The 25687-nt window shown below is 41.7% G+C and overlaps 1 protein-coding gene across 7 annotated transcripts in view; it reads left to right on the forward strand.

Annotated features, from left to right (window-relative positions):
• The window catches only part of ACSS3 (acyl-CoA synthetase short chain family member 3), a 68390-nt gene that overhangs the window by 24982 nt on the left and 17721 nt on the right, over positions 1-25687 (forward strand). For all 7 annotated transcript variants that reach the window (XR_008332555.1, XR_008332556.1, XR_008332557.1 and 4 more), the window contains 5 exons: positions 1940-2043; positions 11614-11709; positions 14583-14646; positions 21279-21360; positions 22324-22446. Coding sequence is in view for 2 of the 7 variants with exons in the window: in XM_053406949.1 (XP_053262924.1) it covers positions 1940-2043; positions 11614-11709; positions 14583-14646; positions 21279-21360; positions 22324-22446 (469 nt within the window). In the remaining 5 variants the exon portion in view is untranslated. The remainder of the gene's footprint in view (positions 1-1939; positions 2044-11613; positions 11710-14582; positions 14647-21278; positions 21361-22323; positions 22447-25687) is intronic.

Here is a 25687-nt window from a genome sequence, read left to right on the forward strand (position 1 = left end):
AGTTTGAGCAACCCATCATGTGTTGTGACGTATTAATAGGTCAAACTTTGATTTGCACAAGCCGTGGTTTGCTGACAAAGCAGAATTGGAAATCATGACATGAAGTAGGCTTCAAATTCTAGTTTGGAGATAAAGACTTTCCAATACAATAATACCATAAAATATTTGTTATAAGAAAGAGAAAGATGTAACCAGCCATCAGAGCCTAATCTGTTTTGACCTTATGAACCTTTGCAGTGACAAATGATCAAAACTGGTAGTTTGGCAGCCCCAGAGGTGGGTTCAGAATGGAATATATCTCAGGCTTGTTCTTAAAAATTAAAATATCCCATTATTTTACACTGAAATCTCTTTTCTCTCCCCTCCCCCATATGAGCACACTCTGGATAGGGCTGCATATGATGACTCACCATCTGTTTTTTACAAAAATGTTCAGATGAGAAACCCTGCAGTCCTCAGACAATTAAAGCCTGAGGGGAAAAATGATTCAGCTGTAATTTCCAAACAATAAAGTGAAAGTGTGTTGAATGTACATACACAAAACCTCGGCTAAATAAATCCTTGTTAACACATTATTTAGATACTCACCAATATTACACTTACCCCAAACTACTAGCCCTCATACCAGAAATTTTGTTACCCTTTAAGGCAAGGGTGAGGGTTTGCTAGCCCTCCAGATGTTGGACTCCCCTCAGCCCCAGCCTGCATGGTCAACAGTCAGGGATCATGGGATCTTTAGTCCAGTAACATTTGGAGGGCTATAGTTTCCCCACCTGGTTTAAGGCCGGCTGTTTGTTGTGGAATTTAGTTATTACAGATACTACAATCTGAAGAAGATATACTGGGAATTCTGGCTATGTTATTTATGACTGTACTGTTTGCTGCTTAAATAGTAATGATTCCTCAGCATCTCTGTTTACCAGAGTGGAGGTAGCTTAAAGCGTAGCTTCCAAAGTGCCAATGGGGTGACCCTGTCTCATAAATAAAGTGCTGAAGAGGCCAAAATGCTGTAGCAAGGAGAGAAGAGACCGGCTTGCCTAGGTTTGAACATGCCTTTTATCACATTAAACCTAGTATGCATTGTTCTACAAACAAAAAATAAATATTTATGGGAGCTCCTCTGCATAATTCATCTGTAGCTGTTCAGTTGCTGACATAACATATTCTGTTTTATTCTGCCATTTTATGGACAGGTTTCCTATGTGTCTCCCTCCTTATAATTTGCAAGTGCCTTTTGCCATTTGCAAGACACATGCCATTGTCACTTCTCATATATCTGTCTATGGTCCTATTTATTTACTGCTTAGCTCCCAGGATTCTACCATGAAGAGTTTGTGGAAACCTCCCTATTGTATGCTCCTTTCTCTGCCCCTCTCAGAGCCTGCACTGGGGAGATCCTCCTTTTACAATGAATTTGGCACTGCAATGAATCTCTGGGTAGGGCTGGTTCTACCATTAGGAAGAGTAGGGCAGTCAACTCAGGCAGCTGATATTGAATGTCCTGAAAGGGTAGCAAATGGTTAGTTATTCATTTTTAATTTTTAAACTGTGTTTTTACTCTCACAGAGAGGAGTTTGGGGGATTTTCTGCTTCCGTCACCAAATTAACTTGGCCAGTCTTGGTTCTGTGCTCTTGGGGAGGAGGTTGCTAAGTTTCTGTTTCACTTCAAGCAGAAAAAATGCCCTGTCTCAGTCGTGCCCCTGGAAGAGAACCCACTTTACGGTGGATTTTTCTCAGCTAAGAAGTGTTGCAGCTATTTCTGCTAACTGCAGTGCATGCTAGTCACCTCAGAGCTCCCTTCAGACGTCTGTTAAATCAGCTTCATCAACAGGGAAAGTCCATAGCTTATTCTTCAAAGCACACATACAACACTTACTTTAGTGTGCTTATCTTTTTTATATTGTGGAGACATGCTGAAAATAATCTTTATTTGAAACAGGTTCCGAACACTCTTTGTAGCTGGTGAACGCTGTGATGTGGATACGTTAGAATGGTGCAAGAAAATCTTCAAGGTTCCAGTTTTGGATCATTGGTGGCAAACTGGTGAGTTCTGTGCATTTACAGCCACCTTTCTCAATAAAGTTTTTGTTTTCAAGCCAATTGATATGTGGAGCTTCTTGCTCTTCTGTGAATTTCTCACTGCAGCTGGGAATAGTTGGGATTCATTCCTCATTTGGCCATCGACTTCCGTGGCTGTGATTTAACTTATTCTCTTCCTAATTTCATTTGGGCAGTTTGATCTCTTTTCCTCTGCTGAGGCAGAAGAGCCTTCCCAGGATCTCGCCAAACAATTCCAACTTTCAGTTTTGCCTTCTAGTCCTGATCCCTCCTCTCCTTCTGATGATGATATATTGGCTGGAAGCAAATAAATAAATAAAAAGAACCCATTTCTCCAAGTGGTCTGCACACAGGAGCAGTGTAACGTTAGAGCCATAAACTCAGTGAAAAGAAGAATTGGTCCCCCGCACCCTGATTACTTTTGATGAAAGCAGAGCCACAATTGTAAAGGAAAAAATTGTTAGAAAATGATCCCAGAGGGATGACTTGGTATGACAAAGCTACCTGTGTTCCTACCAGACATGTGCTTTTCTTTCTTCTGTATTGCATAGACTCTGTAGCAAGGGCAGCTAGCATCACTACCTGTTTGTCTGTCTGCCACTTTCCCACAAAGTTGTGCCCTAGGTGGTTCACAACAGATCGGGTGAACAATTAAGCGAAACAAATATATATGAAGCAGTATCATCAGTAAATAAATACAAACAACAACAACAAAAATCCATATAGGTTTATATAAAACAATGATTTAATTTAGCAGCTTAAAACTAAGAAGGTGTGATGGCTTTAGGGGTTGCTCGTGCGTAAGTTACCGCCGCTCTGGGCTTGGTTGCCTGGTTAAACCGTTTCTGTCTGGACAGCCATCCACTCCGTGGCTGTTCAGTCGCTGGCAGAATCCGTCAGTGGGCGTTTCTTGAACCTCTTCCAGCAAAGAAGTTCTTTGACGCCAAGTCGCCGCCTACTCTCCCTGCGCGGAAGTCTTCTGCGCAGGGTGGGTGTGGGCAGCGGAGGACCTGTGCTCTCCTTGCTGGTCTCCTGTGAAGAGTCCTGGAGCCTCCCCTCTGCTTCCCCCATCAACCCCCCTCTATCCCTGGTGTTGCGCTGATTTTCTTCCCCAGCCGGAGACCTGCCTCTCTCCCTGCTTGGCCCCTCTCCAGCATCGCTGTGGAGCCTCGCCTCCTCCTCTAGCTCCGATGGCAGTTCCCTGACAGAAGGAAAGAGGAATGAGGCTTAACACAGAAACTATACACATTTTTGTATGTTGCTTTCAATAATATATGCATTCACGAACACTTTACCTTAGTATATGCATTTTTGTAAACGTTACCCCAGTGAAGAACTGCTTTACAAAATTCAGAAAAGTGGGTGGCTGTGCTTTTATGGACGGTGAAGCTTCAGTTTGGGAATTATTTTTGGAAAATGTGAAATCAGTAGGTTTACCTTTAAGTACAAACTGTATTAAATTTCTCTTCCATCCCTAGTGCCACCTAAGCCAGTTGTAGACTTTCAGTGTTAGCCTGTCTTCCCCATTGCTCTGAAGATCTCCCCTCCGCACTCTGCCAGTCTTATTCATTATAATTGTGAGATTGGATTGTATCCATTCCACCTCACTTGTCGCTGATGCTGCATGTAAGTTAAGCATGTATCAGGAATCTCTTCAGTCCCTCTCAACTGTTTAAGCTCAATCACTTCCTCTTGCCTCTGCCCCTCTTCCTAGCCATTATGTCATTATTCTGATTGTAGGGAAAGGAATAGCTAAATCACATTCAGACATGATTTTGATCTCAAAAGTTATTTTAAGATCCACTAGAAGAATTGGGTTGGAGGGGTCACTTTTAAAATCTTATTTCCATAAGCGAGAGAAGCTGTGACAGCCTCTGGTTTTATATATTTCCTCTGAAAATGTTACAGGCTGCTGATGTCATTTGTGTTGCCTGGCAACACTTTTTTTTCTAGTTCAGAGACTGGAGTCCTCATTAGGGTAAAGTAGATGGTTTTACTGATGATTTGAGAATAGGGAACTGAGAGTTAAGCTCCATGAATCTCTTTTATAGAAAGAATAATCCTTTGCAAGATTTAAGGCAGCCACAGCGGAGCCTTTGTTGCAGAGAGGGCAAGAAGCAGTTTATAAAACACTAATCCCTGCTGTAGATAATTTTTACCCAACTAAAATAGTTAGCAGCCTAATCAGTCTTTTTCATCTTTATGGTATTAGTCTGACTAAAGTAGAAACAATGTTTTCTGGACACGATTAAATTGTAAATGAGAGATGCAATTACTTTTTGTAACATCAATTTGCATCTAATGTCCACTGTGCAGCATTATAAACATTTGCAACAGAGGAAGCTAATAAGATACTTTGATTGAATTAAAACTGGGAAACACATATTGTAATCATGTGCATGAAAAAAAAAAGATTGTGTATTATGCAATGCATGATACATACTGGAAGTTAATAATGGGAGAGATTTCCAAGGTGATTCTTTCTCCCTTTTTCGGAGGAGAATGCTGTAGTTCTTATGCCTTTCCTTGCCTACAATGTAGCAGTTGTCTGACTGCTTGCCTCTTCCGTACATCTTCTGTGGGGCAGCGCTGGAATCATGCATGCTATGAAAGAAGGGAGCCTGGTTGACCCAGAAAGAAGAACAGGATATAAATGTACAAAATTACAGTTTGAGACTTTTTGGATTAAAAAGCAAATGGATATACAGCTTGATCATCTGTGGAGGGCTTCCATATTTTAAGGTGGAAAGTAGGGATGGGAATGGAGAAAAAAATGCCCTGTTGCCTCCCCCCACTCCTCATTTTTCCTATAAGGTTTGCTCAACTTAATTAGCAGATTCCACAGATTGGCTGATGTGGAAGGATACCGCAAAGGACCAATCAATAGGAAACAGATCCAGTTGTTCAGTTGACAGATGTTCTATTGCTTTACACAGTGAGGCAGAAGGATGCTGCCTTCAGACCTTTAATGCTCCTGGAACATCCTCTGGCTTTTGCTTCATGGGGTTCAACTGCATCCAGCCTGCTTCAGCGAGACTTCCTGACTCCCAGGCAAACACCTGGCCTTTTGGCTCTAAGGAGCATGCACATGGCCCCTCTGCTGGAAAATGATGCACAATCAGGACCTCTTTATAAATAATGTTATCCGTATGCGGAGATACACATGGGTCTTTGTACTGGAGATGATCTGAATATAAGGTGTGCAGTGTTTTCTGCACAGCAGATAGACAGTTTGTGCAGTAGGTGTGCATATAAACTGCCAGTAATGTGACAGAAGAATCGGCCTTTCATATATTACAGCATAAAACTGCATTTTCCCAAACACAGATGATCATCTTTATGTTTGAAAAACCTTACTTGTACAGTAGGGAGTTATCCTTCAGAAGGACGAATGTTTCTGCATGGTGACTAGCCTGCCCTTGTAGTGATCTTTTGGTTTGTCAGTTTGTTCTGCAGGCCTTTTCTAAGGCTCCATAAAGTGAGCGACAGAAACGGGGAGCCAGAAAAACCAGCCCAAGTTAAATCCTGCTTATTTCAACTAATCAGAGCGATTTAAGCAAAGTAGCTGGATCGGAACTATAGTTTTACTTCCTTCAGGATTTCATTGAGGTCATTTTTCTCAATCTGTATAGTGGGTAACAATATAAAACATTTTATTCCTTGAGCGTTCAACAAAATTGTGCATATGCTGTAATCACGCTTGAGGGTGGCATGAGAAGGAGGCAACAGGACATGTGCCACCCTGTGGGCTGGCAGGGTGTCGTGAGGAATGTGCCCCCCTAAAAACTGTGCCCGGGGTGACAGCCCACCCTGCCCACACTGTGCCTCTGATATCTAGTAATAACACCTGTGCATACATCAATGTAGGGACGCGGGTGGTGCTGTGGGTTAAACCACAGAGCCTAGGCTTTGCCGATCAGAAGGTCAGCGGCTCAAATCCCCATGACGGGGTGAGCTCCCATTGCTTGGTCCCAGCTCCTGTCAACCCAGCAGTTCGAAAGCCCGTCAAAGTGCCAGTAGATAAATAGGTACCACTCCGGCAGGAAGGTAAATGGCGTTTCCGTGCGCTGCTCTGGTTCGCCAGAAGTGGCTTAGTCATGCTGGCCACATGACCTGGAAGCTGTACGCCGGCTCCCTTGGCCAATAAAGCGAGATGAGCGTCGCAACCCCAGAGTCGGCCACGACTGGACCGAATGGTCAGGAGTCCCTTTACCTTTACCTTTATACATCAATGTTGCAGTGGTCACCAACCCCATCCCAAAGCATTTCTGTATTGGTACAGCAAGTCTTCATGCGAGGTTGGAAGTATATTCCCCCGTAAAATGACTAAATCCACAAGGAAGTGTACAGAAACAAAAAGGTCTGCCACTGAAATGCTCTCCTGTTTTAACTGATCCGTGGAAAACTAGTTTCAGCAGCTTATGAGCCCACTAAAATTAGCACTTAAATTTATGGTACTTACTATAAAAATCATATCTGCCGTGCAGTACCCTGAGAGTAGAATTATTTCTTGCATGAGTTAGCCTCCTATTGATTTTTCACGGGTGCCATAGAAGTGGATCAGAGAGCCATAGCACTGGTGCCCTCAGGTATGTTGAATACTAAAAATAGAACATTTTGTACAGATAGCTGAAGAATATTCAGTTATAGGGTAGCTATGTTTGGATATTTTTACTATCTAGGGAATGGAATTTGTTTTTGAAAAGAAATGAAACAAAATGTCATTGGAGAAGTATGTTGTTTTAGTGAATGGATAGACAGCACACTAATTTAGTCTCTCTTGGTACATTTAACCTTTATTAATATTTGAGATCTTTTGATTATTGGCTCGTGAGGAATCCTGTGAGATTTCCTGTGTATATAGCCTTTAAAAATATGACTTTCAATAATAATTTATTGCCTTTGCTGACAGAATCATTGCTTTACAGTTGTTGTAGTGATTTTCTTGCCGTTAGCTCTCCTGATTTCTGACAGCTTGTATGTGTAACAGAATTAACTGGAGTCCACAAAGTGCTTTTTCAATAGTGATAACAAAGTTACTAATAGTTCTTTACTTGGCAGGCTTTTATCAAGGTAGATTTGGAGAGCAAGAAACCAAGTAGGCTGTCGAGCAGGGGGCTGTCGAAATTGCTGTGGGAACTACAAAATACCCATTTCACAGAGGAGTACTTAGACATGCTTAGCTCCTTTCTCCAAAACAAAACAAAACAAAACACCTGGTCAAAACAACTACATTGGCCACTAGCCATTATGACTGTATTGTCTCCCCACTATAGGAAAATATGCTTATGTTGTGCTTATGCTTATGTTGTGCTGCAGACATCCCATAGGCAACTGACAGGCCATTATCTGAACAGGGTAGTGGACTATATGGGCATTTGGTCTAATCCAGCAGGCCTATTCTGTTCTTAAAATTGGGGGGGGGGGAGAGTAATGAGAAATTTACCTTTTCCTATGCCACCAGTGAAGTTGTAGCATAATTTGATTGAGACCGCTGTTGTTTTTCAGCATCATGCTGTTAAGAAGTTCATTAAGGACGATTTCATCCATTCTAATCCCTCGGAATGGAATAATGGTGTCTTTTTCAGGCCGCACATGATCCTTGCATCATCTGTTAGCCAAACCTGCTTTTTTCTTCAATGACAAAGTTGATATTTGTCAAACATCTTAACTAAAATTACAGTAGTGCTTTATTGACATTCACTGGGGGCCTGCTAACAGCTTGAGGGTTGGTTTTTTTAATGACAAATCTTGAAATGAATTTAGTGTGTGTTTTAATCTTCTGAGTAGGCAGGATGGACTGTGCTTTTGATTATGGCAGTAATTTCTCATTTCAAAGTTCTCATTACTTCCATGTTGTTATAAACATACAGCGTGGTCGTGAAAGAGATGCACCTACAGATTTATGCCAATGGATTTGTAACCTTAGGATAAGGAATCTATATATAAATGACTAAATGCACCCTAAGTAATTAAACAAGTCGCTTTAAGACTAGAGGAGCTTGAGGCAGTAACAATGTCCATTAGGTCAAAAGGTGCTATTTTTTACTTCCCTGAAATTGAAGTGAAACTGATGATTGCTGAGACCTATTTACATGTACTGTCTTAATGTACATGTAAACTATATTAATGTTGGGCGCAGCTTTCCTAACCTGAAACAAGGAGATTAAAGCAAAAGAGCTGCCACTGTCTCCAAAGCAAAGGAAGAAACTAACCATCAACATCATGTTAGTTGTGATGGGTAGAACTACAGAAATTTTAGGAGTTGCTTTATAAACCAGAAGGTTCAGCTATGTGAATTGGTAAATTTAGTCACTCAATGTAACCTTTTTATATATGTATTACAAAAGTATGCTTGACTACCATATGTTTGCCTAAATCAGGCATCCCCAAACTTGGCCCTCCAGCTGTTTTGGAACTACAATTCCCATCATCCCTAGCTACCAGGACCAGTGGTCAGGGATGATGGGAATTGTAGTCCAAAAACAGCTGGAGGGCAGAGTTTGGGGATGCCTGGCCTCAAGGCTTAAAGGAGTCCCACTGGAAACTTCTTTTGCTCAGATCACATTGAGACAAGTATGAGCTTTCCCTTGGCTCCTACCAATTTCTTGAAACCTTATGGGTTGTATCACAGAACTTTAGTGTATGCTGCAGTTTTCTGTTTTCATCATTCTTCTTGTTCCTTAACTCTCTCATTGAAGCTCCATGTCACCTTCTTTTCCCTTCCTCCCACCTTCCTGTTTCTTTATTCTTGTCTATATTCCATTCCCCTCCTCTTTGGGTTTCACTTCCTTTTCATCTCTTCTTACTACTGCCTTCTCTCTCTCCCCCGTTCCATTTTTCCTTGCTATTCATTCATCCTTCTTTGATCATTTTCAAGTGCCTTTTTAAGGCCTTGTCCCTGGCTTACGTCTTCTGCCCTTTCCCACTTAAGACTCTTCAAGCTGTGGCATTAGCAGCTTCTGCTGCTCTTATCTCTCTTGTTTGAGATTCTGACCCCTTGGGCAGCTTTTCATGCAGCACAGCTGCCTTCTGAACTGGCCTCTAGTGTAGACTGCCTAAAGGAAGGATTTGGTTTTTTGAATTTCCAATTTGTCCTTGGTTCATATTCAAGGTTCTTTACTTCTTCCTGTGGTGTGTTGAGGCATGAAGACGGAGGCATCTTCAAGGATGGGCAGTGGGTATGGCCTATTAACTGGAAGTTTGCAAATAAATGGGTACAGTTGGGTGAAAATTCTGAACTTCTTTAATTTTCCAGAATGATGCTATGCGGTAATGGAGGAACTTACTACCTTCCAAGAGGAGGTAAAGACCTCTCCCCTAAATTTCACTGCATTGTTGCCAGCCAATTCCGACTAGTAGCTTCAGTGAATATACACCTGGAAAGGACAAAAACCCCAAACAAATAAGCATTTAGATCGATATACAAATGGCAAAGTAACCAATTTCCAAAACCCCAACTTATTGACAATTTGACACCCTTTGGAAACTAGTCATGGGAGTGGAAACAAAATTTAAAAAATTTCCTTCCAGTAGCACCTTAGGTAAAGGTAAAGGGACCCCTGACCATTAGGTCCAGTCGTGGCCGACTCTGGGGTTGCGGCGCTCATCTCGCTTTATTGGCCGAGGGAGCCGGCGTGCAGCTTCCGGGTCATGTGGCCAGCATGACTAAGCTGAACCAGAGCAGCGCATGGAAACACTGTTTACCTTCCCGCCAGAGCGGTACCTATGTATCTACTTGCACTTTGATGTGCTTTTGAACTGCTAGGTTGCCAGGAGCTGGGACCAAGCAACGGGCGCTCACCCCGTTGCGGGGATTCAAACCGCCAACCTTCTGATCAGCAAGTTCTAGGCTTTGTGGTTTAACCCACAGCGCCACCTGCATCCCTTTCATGTGCACACCAATAACAAACTTAGTTGGTCTCTAAGGTGCTATTGGAAGGAATTTTTTGTTTGTTTGTTTTGACTGTGGCAGACCAACACGGCTACCTACCTGTAACTAGTCATGAGAGTGCCACAGATACTTATCAGTGTTCAGTTTGCACTTCATAAACTTAAAACCTGTCATTCAAACTTTGCTTCAGGTAGCAATTTCAATTCCCTAGTAGCTTTAGAGATTTAATTTAAATCCTTACATAATATTTTCTCCCCTGCCCTGCACCACCAAGAACTCCTTGTTGCAGGAGCCCTGAGAAACTGATCTTAACAGGAGTCACTTAAGCTATTAATAATTCTGGCACTACCACCAAAGCAGACGGGCATGTCAGTGATCCATTGCTTGCTCTTTAGTTGTCTTTTTGAAGCCAAGTGAAATTGGTAGCATGATTCATGTGCTTTCCTGAACTGATGTCTGCTTGAGATGTAATTTCACAGGACTGGCCAGATGAGTCTCCTTGAGATCCTTTAGGGCAATAGCTCCAGTTTTATGAGAATCCTTAAAGTTGACTTGCCATCTAAGGGCTGCTTATAGTAATATGTCACACATGCTGTTTTCTATGCATCTAAGCTCAATGGACAAAAGCAACTCAATTTCTACACAACCACACATTGTTGATTAGATATTGGTATCTGCTCAATGCTAAAATGGGGGCTAGCTATCAACTATGTGATAGATTCTGTTTGAGCTCTTTTTGTTTGTAAAAATGACAAAGCCACTTCCGGCCTGCCCAGGAGGTGGGATTGCGGGCTTCACGCCCACCCCCCACATGAGCGGGGGCTGGTTTCAGCCCCCGCGAGAGCAGGGGAATCCCAGCCGTGTCTGCCCCCCCAGCCAGCCAATTGGCTGGCTGGGGTGTGTGTGCGTGACCTGCCCTATTTAGGGCCGACACAGAGGGGGCTCGCCCTCTTTTCGCCGGCTAGCCCCCATGTTTTCCCACCCTCCCTCCCTTTAGGTAGGCTTTAGGTAGGTCTCTGACTTTGCTATGGACTTCGGTCTGTCGCCACAAGGGGCATGGTAGGAATTTTTCCCAATTGGCAATTTCAGCCGTTTGGTTTTTCGCCTACCTCGTAGCAACTCGTCACAACTTTTCGGCATTGGCGGTAGGCATTGGTAAGAAGGGGTTAAGAGGATGTGGGGGGGGAGGAACGCCATCATCTCCCCCCAGTGAGCGAAGGGTGGTCCGTTAAAGGACTCCGGGGGGCGTGGCCCTGTCCGAAGCCTATGGAGGTGTGGGCCAAAGGCACGCCCCAGAGCGGTGACCCGGGGGAGCTCCTAGTCGACGTGCCTCGGCAGGAGACTCCCCCTATATAGTGTTAACCCTTCCCCGTGTCTCCAGCAAATGGGCTGGAACCGGATAGTCGCTAGGACCAATGCCTAAGCCAATGCCTCTCATTCCTGAAGTCAATAAAGTTGTGGCCTAATTCGCCCATTTAACCTTAAACTATGGTGTCTCGTGTCTTTATTTATCCTGGTGGGGGGTGGGAACTCGCCACGCAACTATCATTACCTTGCATATAAGGACATTTTCTTATAATGTGGGTCTTAAAAATGCTTGGTTGATCAATTAATATTAAGTCATTAACTACCAATCTTATGTTCTGCTTCTTGTTTTACAGAAACAGGATCTCCAATAACAGCTTCTTGTGTTGGCTTAGGAAACTCACTAACTCCTCCCTCAGGTCAGACAGGAAAACTGGTGCCTGGATACAATGGTAAAGTTATTACAGTATTATTATTCCTGTAGAATGCCCTCCCATCAAATGTCAAGGAAATAAACAACCATCTGACTTGTAGAAGACATCTGAAGGCTGCCCTGTATAGGGAAGTTTTTAATGTTTGATGTTTTACTGTGTTTTCATTTGTTGGAAGCCACCCAGAGTGGCTGGGGCAACCCAGTCAGATGGGTGAAATAATAATAATAACAATAACAACAACAATCAATAACATTATGATACAGTATTGGCTTACTAGCTCTAAGAAGCACATGATTCCTCACAAGGTGCAATACCAGGACGATATATAAAGCTGAAATGCTGCTGTATTTAACAGCTGAGGACCAAACCCATTATTGATCTGGCTTCCTTGGCCACTTTAAACTTTTTTGTAGCAACATCTCCATTTGTCAGAACACACTTCAGACAAGTCCTCATCAAAACATTTTTCCCCCTGTTCTCAACCTGCTGCTGTCCAGTTTTGGAATTACACCACGCCCCAATAATTCCCTAATGCACAATAACCTACATTCATCATTGCTAGCAGGCATAACAGACTGTAGCATGGATGGGTGTTGCTTCCATTTTCTGCTTGGAAGTCACCTTGAATGAACCGATCTATATGGGCCACCACATGTGGGTCAGTAGTTCTATAGGCACAGAAGCCCAAGGAAGTCACTTATAGGCTGAATTGAGGGAGGACATGAATCCAGAAGCCTGAGGCCACTTCTGCAAACACAAATCTTACCTTGTACATGACCCCACCTCCTGGGCAAGTTGGGTCTGCTTGTGAAACTGGAAAAGCGACTGTTTTATCAGCCTAGCCCCAAAGTTCACAGACACCTTTGTATGTGGAAATGCTTCTTGATGAGCGTAGATTTTGCTATTTATGGCAAAGCTAGGGCAGCCTCTGCATATAAATGACTGCTTTTAATTAAAGGGCTGCTGCCGTGCTGTTTCTATTGTGTAATTATTGGTGATTTTATATATGTATATAGTTTTAATTCTATTTTTATCAATGCTTAATTGTATTTTAATAACTTTTTCTACATTTTTAGTTGCTCTTGTTTTTATCTGTAAGCTGCCTTGAGTTCCGCCAGCGAAGGCGTGGTATAATAATAATAATAATAATAATAATAATAATAATAGGAATATGTGTCCAGAGTTGTTTCTGATGTTGTACTGGGTACTTTGTGATTGTGGAAACTCTGGGTGATAGACGATTGCCACACCTTCCTGCAGCCTTCCTCCTTGGCTAGGGGGACCCTCCAGAGCAGAGAGTACAAGGGGAGGAGAAATGGAAGCTGCCTTGTGTGAAATTGGATATTGTTCTTTATACATGCATCAGGAGTGCCAGCAGAAACATACACAGGAGGCCATGACATCAGAGGGCAATTGTCCTCATCAAAACTGCCACGTACTCTGTAATGCCCTGTTTGAGAATATGAGCAGTGAACAGATGTCCCCATTTCAGATATTGGTTTTTGATCTCTGTACATTAAATAGCACTTGTGTGTTTTATAGTGTGTAAAGATGTTGCTAGCTAGTCTAGTCAGTGATCCCCAGAAACATTTTTTTTTTTAGTGAAAGCAAATGCCCATTGAGCTCCGCAAGTGTCTAGCTGTTTTTAATTTAAAGTTACCTGCTTTCCACTTATACCAGGAAGGCAGTCTTCTGCAGAGGCTTATATTTGAAAGGAATGCTAAGCACATTATCTTTAATGTTCAGCATTAAAAAAAAAAGATTGCTGTAGGAAATGTAGGCTTTGAATCCGTATAAAGCATGAAAGGCAGTAGCTGCCTCTAGCCAGGAAAACAACCGAACAGAACATGTGCAACCGTAAGATTAGGAAAGCTGCAATATTTTCATAACTAGAATTATGGTTTGACCAAAATTATCTAGGGATTAACCTGTTCTTCACATGTAATTGATAGTGTACTCCTATTCATATTTACTCAGACATAAGTCCCATTAAGTTCACTGGGACTTAGCACCAGGTAAGTATTACAGGGTTGCAGGCTGAGATAACTTTAAGATCAATTTCACTTGCCTAAGAATTGCTCAGTTAATTGGAAAGGAAAGAGTTGACTGGTTTTGTAAAACAAAGAAATAGGGCAGGATAGATGAAGGTTGAAAAAGTGCAATGTTTTCTTGCCCTTTATTGGCAGAAGAACCAATAATTATGAGGTGGAAACAAGATCAGACTTGGTGCATTAAGTCAAGAATGAATGTGGGACATGTACACTCCTTTTCCACTCACACACTGGGTTCAGCGCTTCTAGTTAACTTTAAACCACAGTTTCCCATTACATCCAAACTAATAAATAAGGTTTTGCTCTACAGCAGATAGGAATGAAGTGAAAAGTGGGGGAAGTGACTGTTGTGGGCTGAGACAGGAAGTGCAGTGGCTGTAAATACATACCCTCTGGGCTCTATTTGACCTTTAAAGACGGATGAAATTAGGTGAAAACTGCCACTTTTTGTAAATTGCCATCTATAACCTCCAAGTGCTCTTTAAACTGCATCAGCTCCTGTGTAGTTGTCTGTGCTTGTTGCTGTGCCTTGCATCTTAAACCACTCTAAAAATAAGGTATCTCTTGCCCTCTGATAAAGGTAATTTACATTCCAGCTTTGTCCAGCCTTCCTCTGAGTTGAATCTGTAAATTAAAACTAATTTTTCAGTCTGATCTGCAAAAACAAGAGCCCCAAGATAGCCTAATTGGGCACTGCAAATGTTTTGTAATTGCTTTCCTCAAGTTGTGTTTTCCATAGCAATTAAGCTCGAAGCTTTCCTCTGTCTTGAACACTAGTAAAGAGGGGAGGGGAGGAAAAAAAAATATTTTTGTGAATCCTTTTGTCTTTTTTTCTTGCAGTGATGATTCTGGATGATGGCAAGCAAGCTGTAAAAGCGAAGACTTTAGGAAATATTGTGGTGAAGTAAGCAGCCCACAACCTTTCAAGGAATTAATGCTGTAAAGTAGACAGAAGGAATGAGCCAAAACACTGTGATATAATTGAATATTGAATGAATATACTTACTGATACTCACCACAAATATTACCCCTTTAGCCAGTAACATCTACCTCTCTAGAGTTAAAACAATTTTTTTTTGACATACGAACTTCCCTCTCTTTTGCTCAATTAGGGGCTCTTTGCAGAGGCTGCTTGCTGCTTCATTGATCTGTTTCAGCTTCTGTAACAGTACCATTGGAGAATACTTGAAAGCCAATCCTCATTCCATGTGGGAGCTTAATTGGAATTGAAAGAAAAGGTCCAGGCTTTGAAAGATGCCATTGCAGAGAAGGAGAACTGGTTTTGTAAAGGCCAATTCCAGCTAGTTCAAATTATGAGTGTTGGGTGTGGTGTTTCATTGCTTCTGAGTCCAGGGTACCTTGAGCTACTCTGGTTCCTTCCTCTCTGCTTCTGAGAACTGTACCATCTTTGTCATTGTTATGGCTGGTTGGCTTCCTAGAGAGAATGTAATCCACAGCCTAGCACAGGAGGTCCTCTGTGTATTTCTGGGGCACAGCCTGTGCTCTTGGTTGTCTTCTCCAGTACAGACCTGGGAATCTGGCAGGTTGCTGTCTTTATGAAGTCCCACTTGTTAAGCCCCCTTCATGCATTGATCATGATTAACTGCAAACTTGGCTGCACCAGTGGCACTAACTACTCTGATGTTGCATGGCTTCCTTGACCCTGCCTGCAGTTTCAGATGTTGAGCAAGGGGCACCTATGCTCATAGACCTCCACATGTATAGGTTTCTACAGATGGAGCCTAGTTAACACAGGGTTCTTTGGAAACCTAGACATGTGGAGGCTTGCATGCATACACTTCCTCTGCTCAGACACTCATGCTTAAAGCATGAATGTCAGGACCGGGTGGGGTGGAAGCTGCATGGCATTGGAACAAGGCTCTGTTGCTCCTTTCAACTTCTGGTGTCATGTCAAAACATTTAACTTTCCCAGGCCTTTGAAATGGCTATGCTTGTTCTGCACTATAATTTCACAATTCTATTGCTGCCTCTCATTGTTTTTAATTCATTATGAATGTTGATTTTTGCTGTATTTGCTGGTGTGAACTGTTTTATTTATTGCCCCAGAAACCATTGGGATGAAGGGCAGTCTAGAAATGAATAAATGAATAGACTCATATAGTCCCACACACATTTACTTGGGAGTAAGTCTCATTTAACTCAGGCTTATTGCACAGTATTGTTCTGCCTGTGCTTCAGGGACTCTGGCATGTACTCTCATTGAGAGTGTCAAATTTCCCCCCACACAATCTGGTGAGAAGGAACAAAATTTTCTTATGAGTGAAAAATTCACCTAGACTACCAATTCTGACATTGTTTTTCCTCATGTCCTCCAATTACTTTCATAATGCACACTCCTAATGGAGACAGAATTTATGTAGGAACCAACCCATTATTTTTCTGTTGTGGTTCTTTCATATTAGCCTATGATTCTATTATTTTGCATCTCCAACCTGGTAGGTTCATGAAAGAATAATATATTGCATAGCATCTTTACACAATGTGAGCTGGGTTTCTCATCTCCTTTTCTGCTTTCCTACCTGTTTTTCAGTTTCCACTGCTTCTCCTTAGGAGCTCACTAAGCTTCTGCTACCATGGTACGTGCTATTTGCATTTTTTGCCTGATTTGCTGGTAATACTTGAGGTGGCTATCCTTTTGCTCAGCTGATTATCACTGTTTTAGCTTCAGCTTTTCCTATTTTCTGCATTTCTGTTGCTAATTGACAGCAAAGCACATGTTTTACTAATGCTCGGAGGCATTATTGCTTTTATAGGAGTTGTCTGGACAATGTTGGATCACAAATGCAACATCTGTGGCTGCTTTACATCTTATCTTTTTGGACACAAGTGCCAGTCGAGGCATGCATGTAACATGGAAATGAAAGCACCTGTGGCTGTTATCGAAACACAGTGCTTGCATTTGCACTTAATGTTAAGCCAGACTTCCAGACAGAATGAACTGCATGCTGGTGCTCACTGCCCAGTTTCTCCAACTTCGCTCATCCCCTAGTGCAAACAGGATAAACAAACCAGCAATAAACCAGAGCTTCAAACTGGTACCAGTAATGTCTTGTTAGGGATTCAGAAACCATAACCCATGCCTTAGATGTAATGGGAAGCCAAGGTTTCCTAGTTGGCTATCTCACTTATGCCAATAGAGCAGCAAAGCAGCATGCTCATTCTCAATAACCCGCAATAAGCCATTCTGGTTTATTGTTTTATGCAAATATGGGCACTAGGCTCTTACTGTTGATGAGTAAATTCAGCACAGCACTGTACTTCTCAGTGAAGGGGAAGGTGCTTGCTCCCACATCAAAGTTTAAATATATATATAACTTGAATACTTGTTGGTTTTCCCCACAGGAGAAGGTGGAATGTAAAGGCAAGTCTCTCTGTGTTTAAGTGTGCATGCAAAACATTTTTGCACCTTTTCAGTTGCTTGTCAAACATAGCTGGCAATGTTTGTATGTGTTCATTTTTTGTTATCATTAAGGCCTACACAGTGCATTTAACAAAGTGACTGGCATGCTGCCAATTGCTTAAATACTAGACAAATCTAAGGTACCCCCCCCCAAAAGCCCCCCAGTTTGGTATGATACTTTTTTTAAAAAAATGTAATCACACCCTAGTGTTTCAAAGGGAGACTAATTCCAGTAAAGTTATCCTGAGATGGTTTCTTTTTTTGTTTTGCAGTTGTACAAAACACCTATGATTTTTTTTAAAAAAAAAAACTTGCATGTTCAGAGCGTCAGTAGTTAGAGGAGCACACTGGTTTAATAGTTCTAAGGAATAATGCTTTTCCGTAATTCTCCATATTGACAGACAGGGTGCAACTTCAGTATAGTGTGTGTTAGAATGTAAAACTACTATCCAAAGCTTTAAAATGCTGGGCTAACTTTGGAATTAATCTCTAGGTTTTTGTGGGTTTTTTCTTTTCTTTTATACTAATAAATGCTGAGTGTAAGCTTGGCCTTTCAGGCAGTTGATTTTCTGATGATTTCAGGAAAGGTCTTAATCCTAAAGTGTCATGTTGCCTTCTTTCCAGCATAGCAGGCACCACACTTTCTGCACATATTGGCTCATTCCTGCTACAAGCTAACATTCATGTCACACTAAACAAACCAATTAGTGTCTATAGTGCCGCAGGAATTTTGACTTTGAGAAACCTCAAGAAGCACTTTGTAAATATGGATGGAGGAAAAAACCAGGGTTTGTGGGGTGTGTGTAACGACACATTCTTCTAAGACTTAACTATTGCTAAGTTTTAGCACAAGCGGTGTGCTAAATACAAAATGTCCTTACAAACTTTTGCATTTTCAGTTATGTATGCATATCTATTCTTGTTACACTTGATGTGACCCTGTTGCAAATCACCAGATGGAATTAATTTAACACCTTTTTTATTTCTGCTCTATTGCACGTCAGCTTTTTAAAATTATTATTTTTGGAATTCATACGGGTGAAAGTCTGTGTGTGCCGAGAGGTGATGGGCTCTCTTACTTAATGGCTAAGCTGAAAGGAGCAGAATAAAGCCAAACAAAAAAGCCCCAGGGGAATCGTTAATGGCTCTGTCAATGAGAATTGTCCTTCCTCTCTGTCACAAGGACTTTTTAGACAGTTAAATAAATCAACGGTGCAACTATGTTACCGGTTATGAATTACTGTCCTGTTGGTACCCTGAATGCATACAAGGTAACTTCTGTTTCCTGAAGGTTTCATTTAATACAGATGCAGCTTGACATGAGATTAGAAGTTAGGCGACATTTTGTTCTCAACTCTGTTGGAGCTGACCATTGAGCCTGCTTCAACAGGAATTAGAACCCAAGGTTCAGTGCAGCCAAGGTACCTCTTATCCATGAGTAGGCAAACTAAGGCCTGGGGGGCCGGATCCTGCCCAACTGAATTCTAAACTGCCCACGGACAGTCCAGGAATCAGTGTATTTTTACATGAGTAGAATGTGTCCTTTTATTTAAAATGCATCTCTGGGTTATTTGTGGGGCATAGGAATTCATTCATTACCCCCACCCCCCACCCCAAATATAGTCTAGCCCCCCCCCAAGGTCTGAGGGACAGTGGACCGGCCCCCTGCTGAAAAAGTTTGCTGACCTCTGCTCTTATCCTTCAGTATTGTGCAAAGCACTTGAAACATTTAACCACCTTTGGAAGCAGTCTTCTCCCCACTGCTCCAGGAACACCAAACAAAGGTTGTGGGTAATGGTATCGTAGTGAGCTAAGGGATTTTGTGATGACGGAACCTGTGGCTGTAGATGCCTGAACCGGTTATGATATCATAGAGCTTTTCACAAGCATTCTAACTTGTCAGCGATGAAAGCTATTTGCAGAGTGCTAACAGTCTCCTCTGAAAGACTGTAAAAGTCACCCGAGTTGACATTAAACCTCACACATTCCCTATCCCTAAGAAAGGAATAGGCAGTGTGGGGAAAAATGAGGACTGAAGCTGAATGGGAAGAGACAGAGAGAGATGCTAAGGGGACAAGGGAGCCAGAAATGGGAATGTCAGTGAAATGGAATAAGCTGTCATGTGAACGCAGCCTCAGGAGGGACTGTGAACTGTTGAAGAGAAGAGGGTTGTTTGAAAAGGAAGTCTAAAGTGCCCAGGACCACGGTGTAGGGGGCTAAGGAAGTGTAGGCCAACTTCACTCTGGGTGCCCTTCATGATTAGAAGTTTGCATTGTCTTGGGAGTGTTATTCCCCCCTCTGCTTTTTATCATTAGCTATGTCTCTATTTTGTGGTGGTGAATTAGATTTTAGGCAGAGAGGAATGCTCCCTTTTAGGGGGACATCTCCTTGTATTTTTCTACAACAAATTCTAAGGTCATAAAAAAAATGGCTGTTATTGTTAAAGGAAGTTTGAAGAATATTGATGGGTTATCTGGAAAACATCAGTTGATGCCGTTTGCAAGCCATTGATTTATGACAGTGTCAAACAAAAAAGTGAATTCAAGGGGAGCTTTCCCCTCCCTCACTTTTTTGCTGAGATAAATGGGAGTCTTTCTCATGCCCTCTACCACAAAAAGTGTGCCTCTGAAGTTTTGTCACTTAACTACAGTGGTACCTCGGGTTAAGAACTTAATTCGTTCTGGAGGTCAGTTCTTAACCTGAAACTGTTCTTAAGCTGATTTTTGTTCTCATCCTGAAGCAAAGTTCTTAACCCAAGGTACTATTTATGGGTTAGCAGAGTCTGTAACCTGAAGCGTCTGTAACCCGAGGTACCACTGTACTCGGCTAAGGGAGCTTGGCCACTCTCTTTTTGCGCCAGGATTTGCAAGTTTAACTAAACACAATTCTCCTGGGCTGTACCTGAGAAGAGAAGTCACTGCCACCAGCTCTTTATGGTAGGGATGGGGCATCTCAGGGCCAGAGCCTGAATTGCAGCCCTTCAGACCTCTCTTGCCAGACCTAGGGACTCTTCCCAGGCTACAGTCAGTGGGGAATCAAGAGGCTCCTCTCTCATGCATACCCACAGCACTAAGCAGTTTCTGGGAAATCTTGTTGCTTATCTATGCCCCTGGCTCTTGGGACATATTGAGAAACATGCAGAGGCACAGACAGTTGACCATGCACATATTGCTTAGTGGGTCTGGCTCATCTTTGTTCTTGTCAATTGGCTTATTACCTGCATGCAGAGACACACAGGTTTTAAGCAATCTGCTTGTTTTGTTCCCATGTAGTTCACATCTAGTGCAGGTGTAGTCATATTTTTCCATGTTGGCAGACTCTGTGAGCACTGTATTTGTAATATTTTAACATCTGTTTTCCTTTAGTTAACAATGTAAACTTGCAATTTAAAATTTAAAACAGGAATTAACTATTTTTTAAATGTAAACCAACACATAATATTGTGAATTGATTTTAAATATGCTTAATCATAGTTCTCTCCCCCCCCCCATGCTATGATTCCAGTTTAGGATAAACACTAGTGTGATAGGTGTTTTTACACAGATTAAAACTGAGGATTCAGTACAAAAAAACAGGTAGATAGAATTGGGAAATTTATAAGTGCCTGATTAGCTTGCACATTAGGTGAAAATATTCAGGATTTGTAACAGGGGGTGGGCATTGTGTCTTATGATAGGAGAATGTCTTTATAGTACAAGAAGCTACCATAATTTGTGCAATGGATTTGTTAAAAATAGATTTCGTCCCCATCTCTGTTTTTACTATTATGGGAAGGAACAAAGTTAATCCCTGTATCTTCCAAAAGTATTGAGCTGACTTGCGCAGCAAAAAATTAAGTATTTGGGTTGGAACTGATTATTAGCTACATGTGTGACATAAATATTTCATATTCTTGATCAGAATGTTTCAATCCTTGACCAGCTCCACTAGACTTGTAAAGATAGTTGCTTTTGGCTTCTACCCTTCCAACACATTGCAGGAGATGACTGGTTTTTTTAAAAAAACCTTTAATCGCCATTGTGTAATAATCTTGTAAAAACGATCTGTTCTCATTGATAGCCTTGTTCCAATTTAATTTGTTTGTTTGTGTGTTTGCTTTTTTATTTAAATAACAGGCTGCCTTTGCCTCCAGGAGCCTTTCTGGGCCTTTGGAAAAATGAGGATCTGTACAAGGAAATATACTTCCAGAAATTTCCAGTAAGAGGAGTTAAAATGAACTAAATATGTAGTAAGCTATCTTTGGCTCTCTAGCAATGAAGCGATGCCAGATTTTGGTATGCTGTTTCCCCCTCTGATTGACCATGCTGGCTGGGGTTGATGGCTTCTCAAACCAACTGGAGGTCAATGTGTTGCTTACCCTATGTAATAGAATAGATATATTTTGTAATGCTCAAGAAATACTTTCACTCCCCTTCTCCATAAATGCTGCGCACTGTAGTGTAAGAATCCCTTCAAGCCCATGTTTGCATATCCCTCTATTACTCTTCCACATGTCCTTACTAAAGGCCAGCCGGCATCTTATGGGATGTGTGCAATGCTGGTGTGGTGAGATAGCTCAGTCGGTAGAGCAATGACTCTTAACCTTGAAGGCCGTGGGTTCAAGCCCCACACTGCGCAAAAAGATTCCTGCATTGCAGGAATGACCCCAGTGGTCCCTTCCAGCTCTACAATTCTATGATTCTGTGGAGATTGCGCATGAGGCAAACAAGGCGTGTGCTAAGCAGCTCTACACTATGCTCTTAAGAACATAAGAGTTCAGCTGGATCAGATCCAAGGCCCTTCTAGTCTGGCCTTCTGTACCCACAGTGGCCAACCCAATGCCTCCACAAAGCCCATAAGAGTGGCATGAGTGCATTTCAGAGGCTTATCTCCAGTATTAGAGGTAACATCACCATCAAGATTAGTAGCTGTTGTTTTGCGGAAAAGCTGCTATACGAGATGTGGCCTGTAAAGAGTGGACAGGAACCTAGGATTATTTTGGAGGAATGCCAAGGATGGGCATGGTGGCAAAAGTGGTCTAGATCTTTGGTAATTTTTGTTGATGTTTCTGTATTTAAGGAACATCAATAAAACGAGCAATAAACATTTTTTAAAGTATTACTGATTTCAAATATTCTGATATATATATTTTTTCCTTTCTCCTCTTGCTTTTGCTCCCAGGGGTACTATAATACTATGGATGCGGGTTATATGGATGAAGAGGGCTATTTGTATGTGATGTCTCGAGTGGATGACGTGATCAATGTTGCAGGGCATAGGATTTCTGCAGGCGCAATTGAGGAGGTAAATGCAAATGCTTTAAAAATACATGTTAAAACTCCAGCTAAGATTTAGATCACCAGTGGAGGCTGTTTCTACATTGCTGCTGCTTATGAATGGTATTAAGGTAATGTGTACAAAGTCACTTTTGTGACCCTAGGCATTTTAACAGTGAGAAGAACAGTGGCATACATTCTAAAAACCTGACCAATGAAGTACAAAAGCTCTTGTGTTATCCAGCACAAAGGTGTGTTCTTTTGAAACTTATCTGAGTGATTTGTGGCCTACATTGGCAACTTCATAACTTCAGGAAAGCCCTGATACCAGGGACTGGATTCTGAGCTCCCTCACTGTCCGCGGGCCACTGTGACAGGGAATGGGGCCAAAAACCTACCTGTTGGCCACCTGATGTCACTTTGATGTCAAGTAACTTAACTTACCCTCCCCTCCATGCTACAAATAAACATTTTTCCTGTGCTGATAAGACTTTAATTCAAGCTGTGTCCGCAAATAAAGAATTGGAAGTATACTAAGGTCACACCCACAACATACATTTAAAACACGTGGCTTCTCCCTAAGAATTCTGGGAACTGTAGTTGGTTAAGGGTCTGGGAGTTGTAGCTCTGTGAGAGTAAAACTACAGTTCTCAGGATTCTTTGGGGGAAGTCATGACTATGAAAGTGGAACATATGTGGTTAAAATGTATTATCACCATCAATTTATTATGAAGGGACTGTACAATAATGTCCCAAAACTCAGATACATTTAAGACAAAACTAAATTTCTGAGCAAAGATCCATATATCCTGCTGAGAAAGCCTGCCAGAATCAAAATGTATTTATTTGTTCCTGGAAAATGCAGATAATGGGTAGCTGTTCATATCTCAACAGGAATGCTATTCTGTAGATCACTGAAATCCCTGCTCCAACTTATTGCAGATCTTTGGAACTTACAGGAGAAACTCTCCCACAGGGATCTGCTAGGTATATAAGGGGTAAAGTGGTCTCTCAGGTAACCTGGTCCTGACACGTATGTTAGCACCAACACTTTGAACTTGGCCTGGTAGCAGATGCATGGCATGGAGGTGACCTAAGAGTGTTCCTGATTCTTCCTTTGCATCAAAAGGTTTGGCACTTTTTGAATCTCACACCTTGTAATGTCACTGTGGAGGGCCACAAAAAAGGAGTTAAATTCAAAAAGTACCAACTTTTGATGCTTGAACTTTCTTGTTCCTGGCATCATATATGATGGGAAAGGTTGGCATGGTTTGTCTGAGATGGCCTGGTGGACCACCCACCAAGTCTTGGCAGGCCTAATCAGGCCTTGGGGGTGACGCTAAGGTTCACCATGGAATTATATACTGTCTTATGTCCAAATAACTTGAATAATAATAAAATGAAAGTAAAGGTGTAAAGTAAACTGAATCAGGAAAAAGAAATAGGGTAATGAATGCCAAGGGAATAAATGCAGTAACACAATAATGCTTCCAGGCAAAGAAAATAATTAGAGCAGATGAATGAATGAAATAAAGGGCCTATGATGAGACATAGGTAAACAAATCATTACAGTAATCCAAACAAGATAAAATTAACGAATGAGCTGTGTCAATAGGTGTAAGGGTGATATTAGTTTCCTGAAAGAAGTAAGATGTTGGCAGTTACATTTTAGGAGAAATATGACTAGAAAGGAGAAGAACCACACAATATGACCTTGATTCCAGATAGAAGGAGATATTGGAGTGATACCAGCAACAGATAAATCAAGAACCAACATGGGAAAACCAAATAAACTTATTTTTAGATAGTTTAAGGAACTGTATCCAAATCCCAGAAGAAATAAGCAGCAAAGAGGAAGAAAACTCTTATATGGTGATGGAGATCTGGAGCAGGGAAATACAGCTGAATTGAAGCTACCATATTTTTTGCTCTATAAGACGCACCAGACCACAAGACGCACCTTGTTTTTGGAGGAGGAAAACAAGAAAAAAAATATTCTGAATCTCAGAAGCCAGAACAGCAAGAGGGATCGCTGCGCAGTGAAAGCAGCAATCCCTCTTGCTGTTCTGGCTTCTGTGATAGCTGCGCAGCCTGCATTCGCTCCATAAGACGCACACACATTTCCCCTTACTTTTTAGGAGGGAAAAAGTGAGTCTTATAGAGCAAAAAATACGGTACCTAAATATGATAATTAGTGCTAGGGGAATGGATGCAGGAACTGAGACAGTGAAACCTGAACCATGAAAGACACCCAAAAGTAAAGGGACAAGGGTGAAAAACAGCATTCACACAGACTCATGACTGACAGATAAGAAAACCATTAAAGAATAGAACAGGATTAGCCAGACAAAATGAAAGCAGCCTCAAATACTGAAGGATAACAAAGAACAGAAAAATTATACATTGAAAGTAAAAAAGAAATGTGAAGATGAGGCAGTTTATCAAACTAAATGAATGAAAACTACATTAAAAAGGACCTAGTGTAGTGATGTATGGAAGTGAGAGCTGGACCATAAAGAAGGCTGATTGCCGAAGAATTGATGCTTTTGAATTATGGTGCTGAAGGAGACTCTTGAGAGTCCCATGGACTGCAAGAAAATCAAACCTATCCATTCTGAAGGAAATCAGCCCTGAGTGCTCACTGGAAGGACAGATCGTGAAGCTGAGGCTCCAATACTTTGGCCACCTCATGAGAAGAGAAGACTCCCTGGAAAAGACCCTGATGTTGGGATAGATGGAGGGCACAAGAAGAAGGGGACGACAGAGGACGAGGTGGTTGGACAGTGTTTTCGAAGCTACCAACATGACTTTGACCAAACTGCGGGAGTCAGTGGAAGACAGGAGTGCCTGGCATGCTCTAGTCCATGGGGTCACGAAGAGACACGACTAAATGACTAAACAACAACAACAAAAGTGTAGTGATAATCAAGACTTTGAGAGAGAAAACACTGCATACACATTGCTTGGAAACAAAGGAGAGAAACCAGGTGGCAATTAGACAAACCCAGTGAAGTCATCTATGAGGCTAGAAGCCATAACAGAGAGATTCAAAATTATACTAAAGGGAATAATAGAAAGTGAGCAATCTGCTTAGAAAACATGAAGGCATGACACTGAGCAAACAAGTAGAAGAGAAGAAGAACAGAAAAGGAAGAAAACAGCCACGAGGCTGTGACAAATGGTGATAAATAAGAAGAGCTGATCAGAAGGAACTCATGAATGAACTTGCGCTGCTTTATCAAAGGCATGTGCAAAAGCTAAGAGATAAA

Source organism: Podarcis raffonei, chromosome 10 (assembly GCF_027172205.1).
Source record: "Podarcis raffonei isolate rPodRaf1 chromosome 10, rPodRaf1.pri, whole genome shotgun sequence".
NCBI lineage: Eukaryota > Metazoa > Chordata > Lepidosauria > Squamata > Lacertidae > Podarcis > Podarcis raffonei.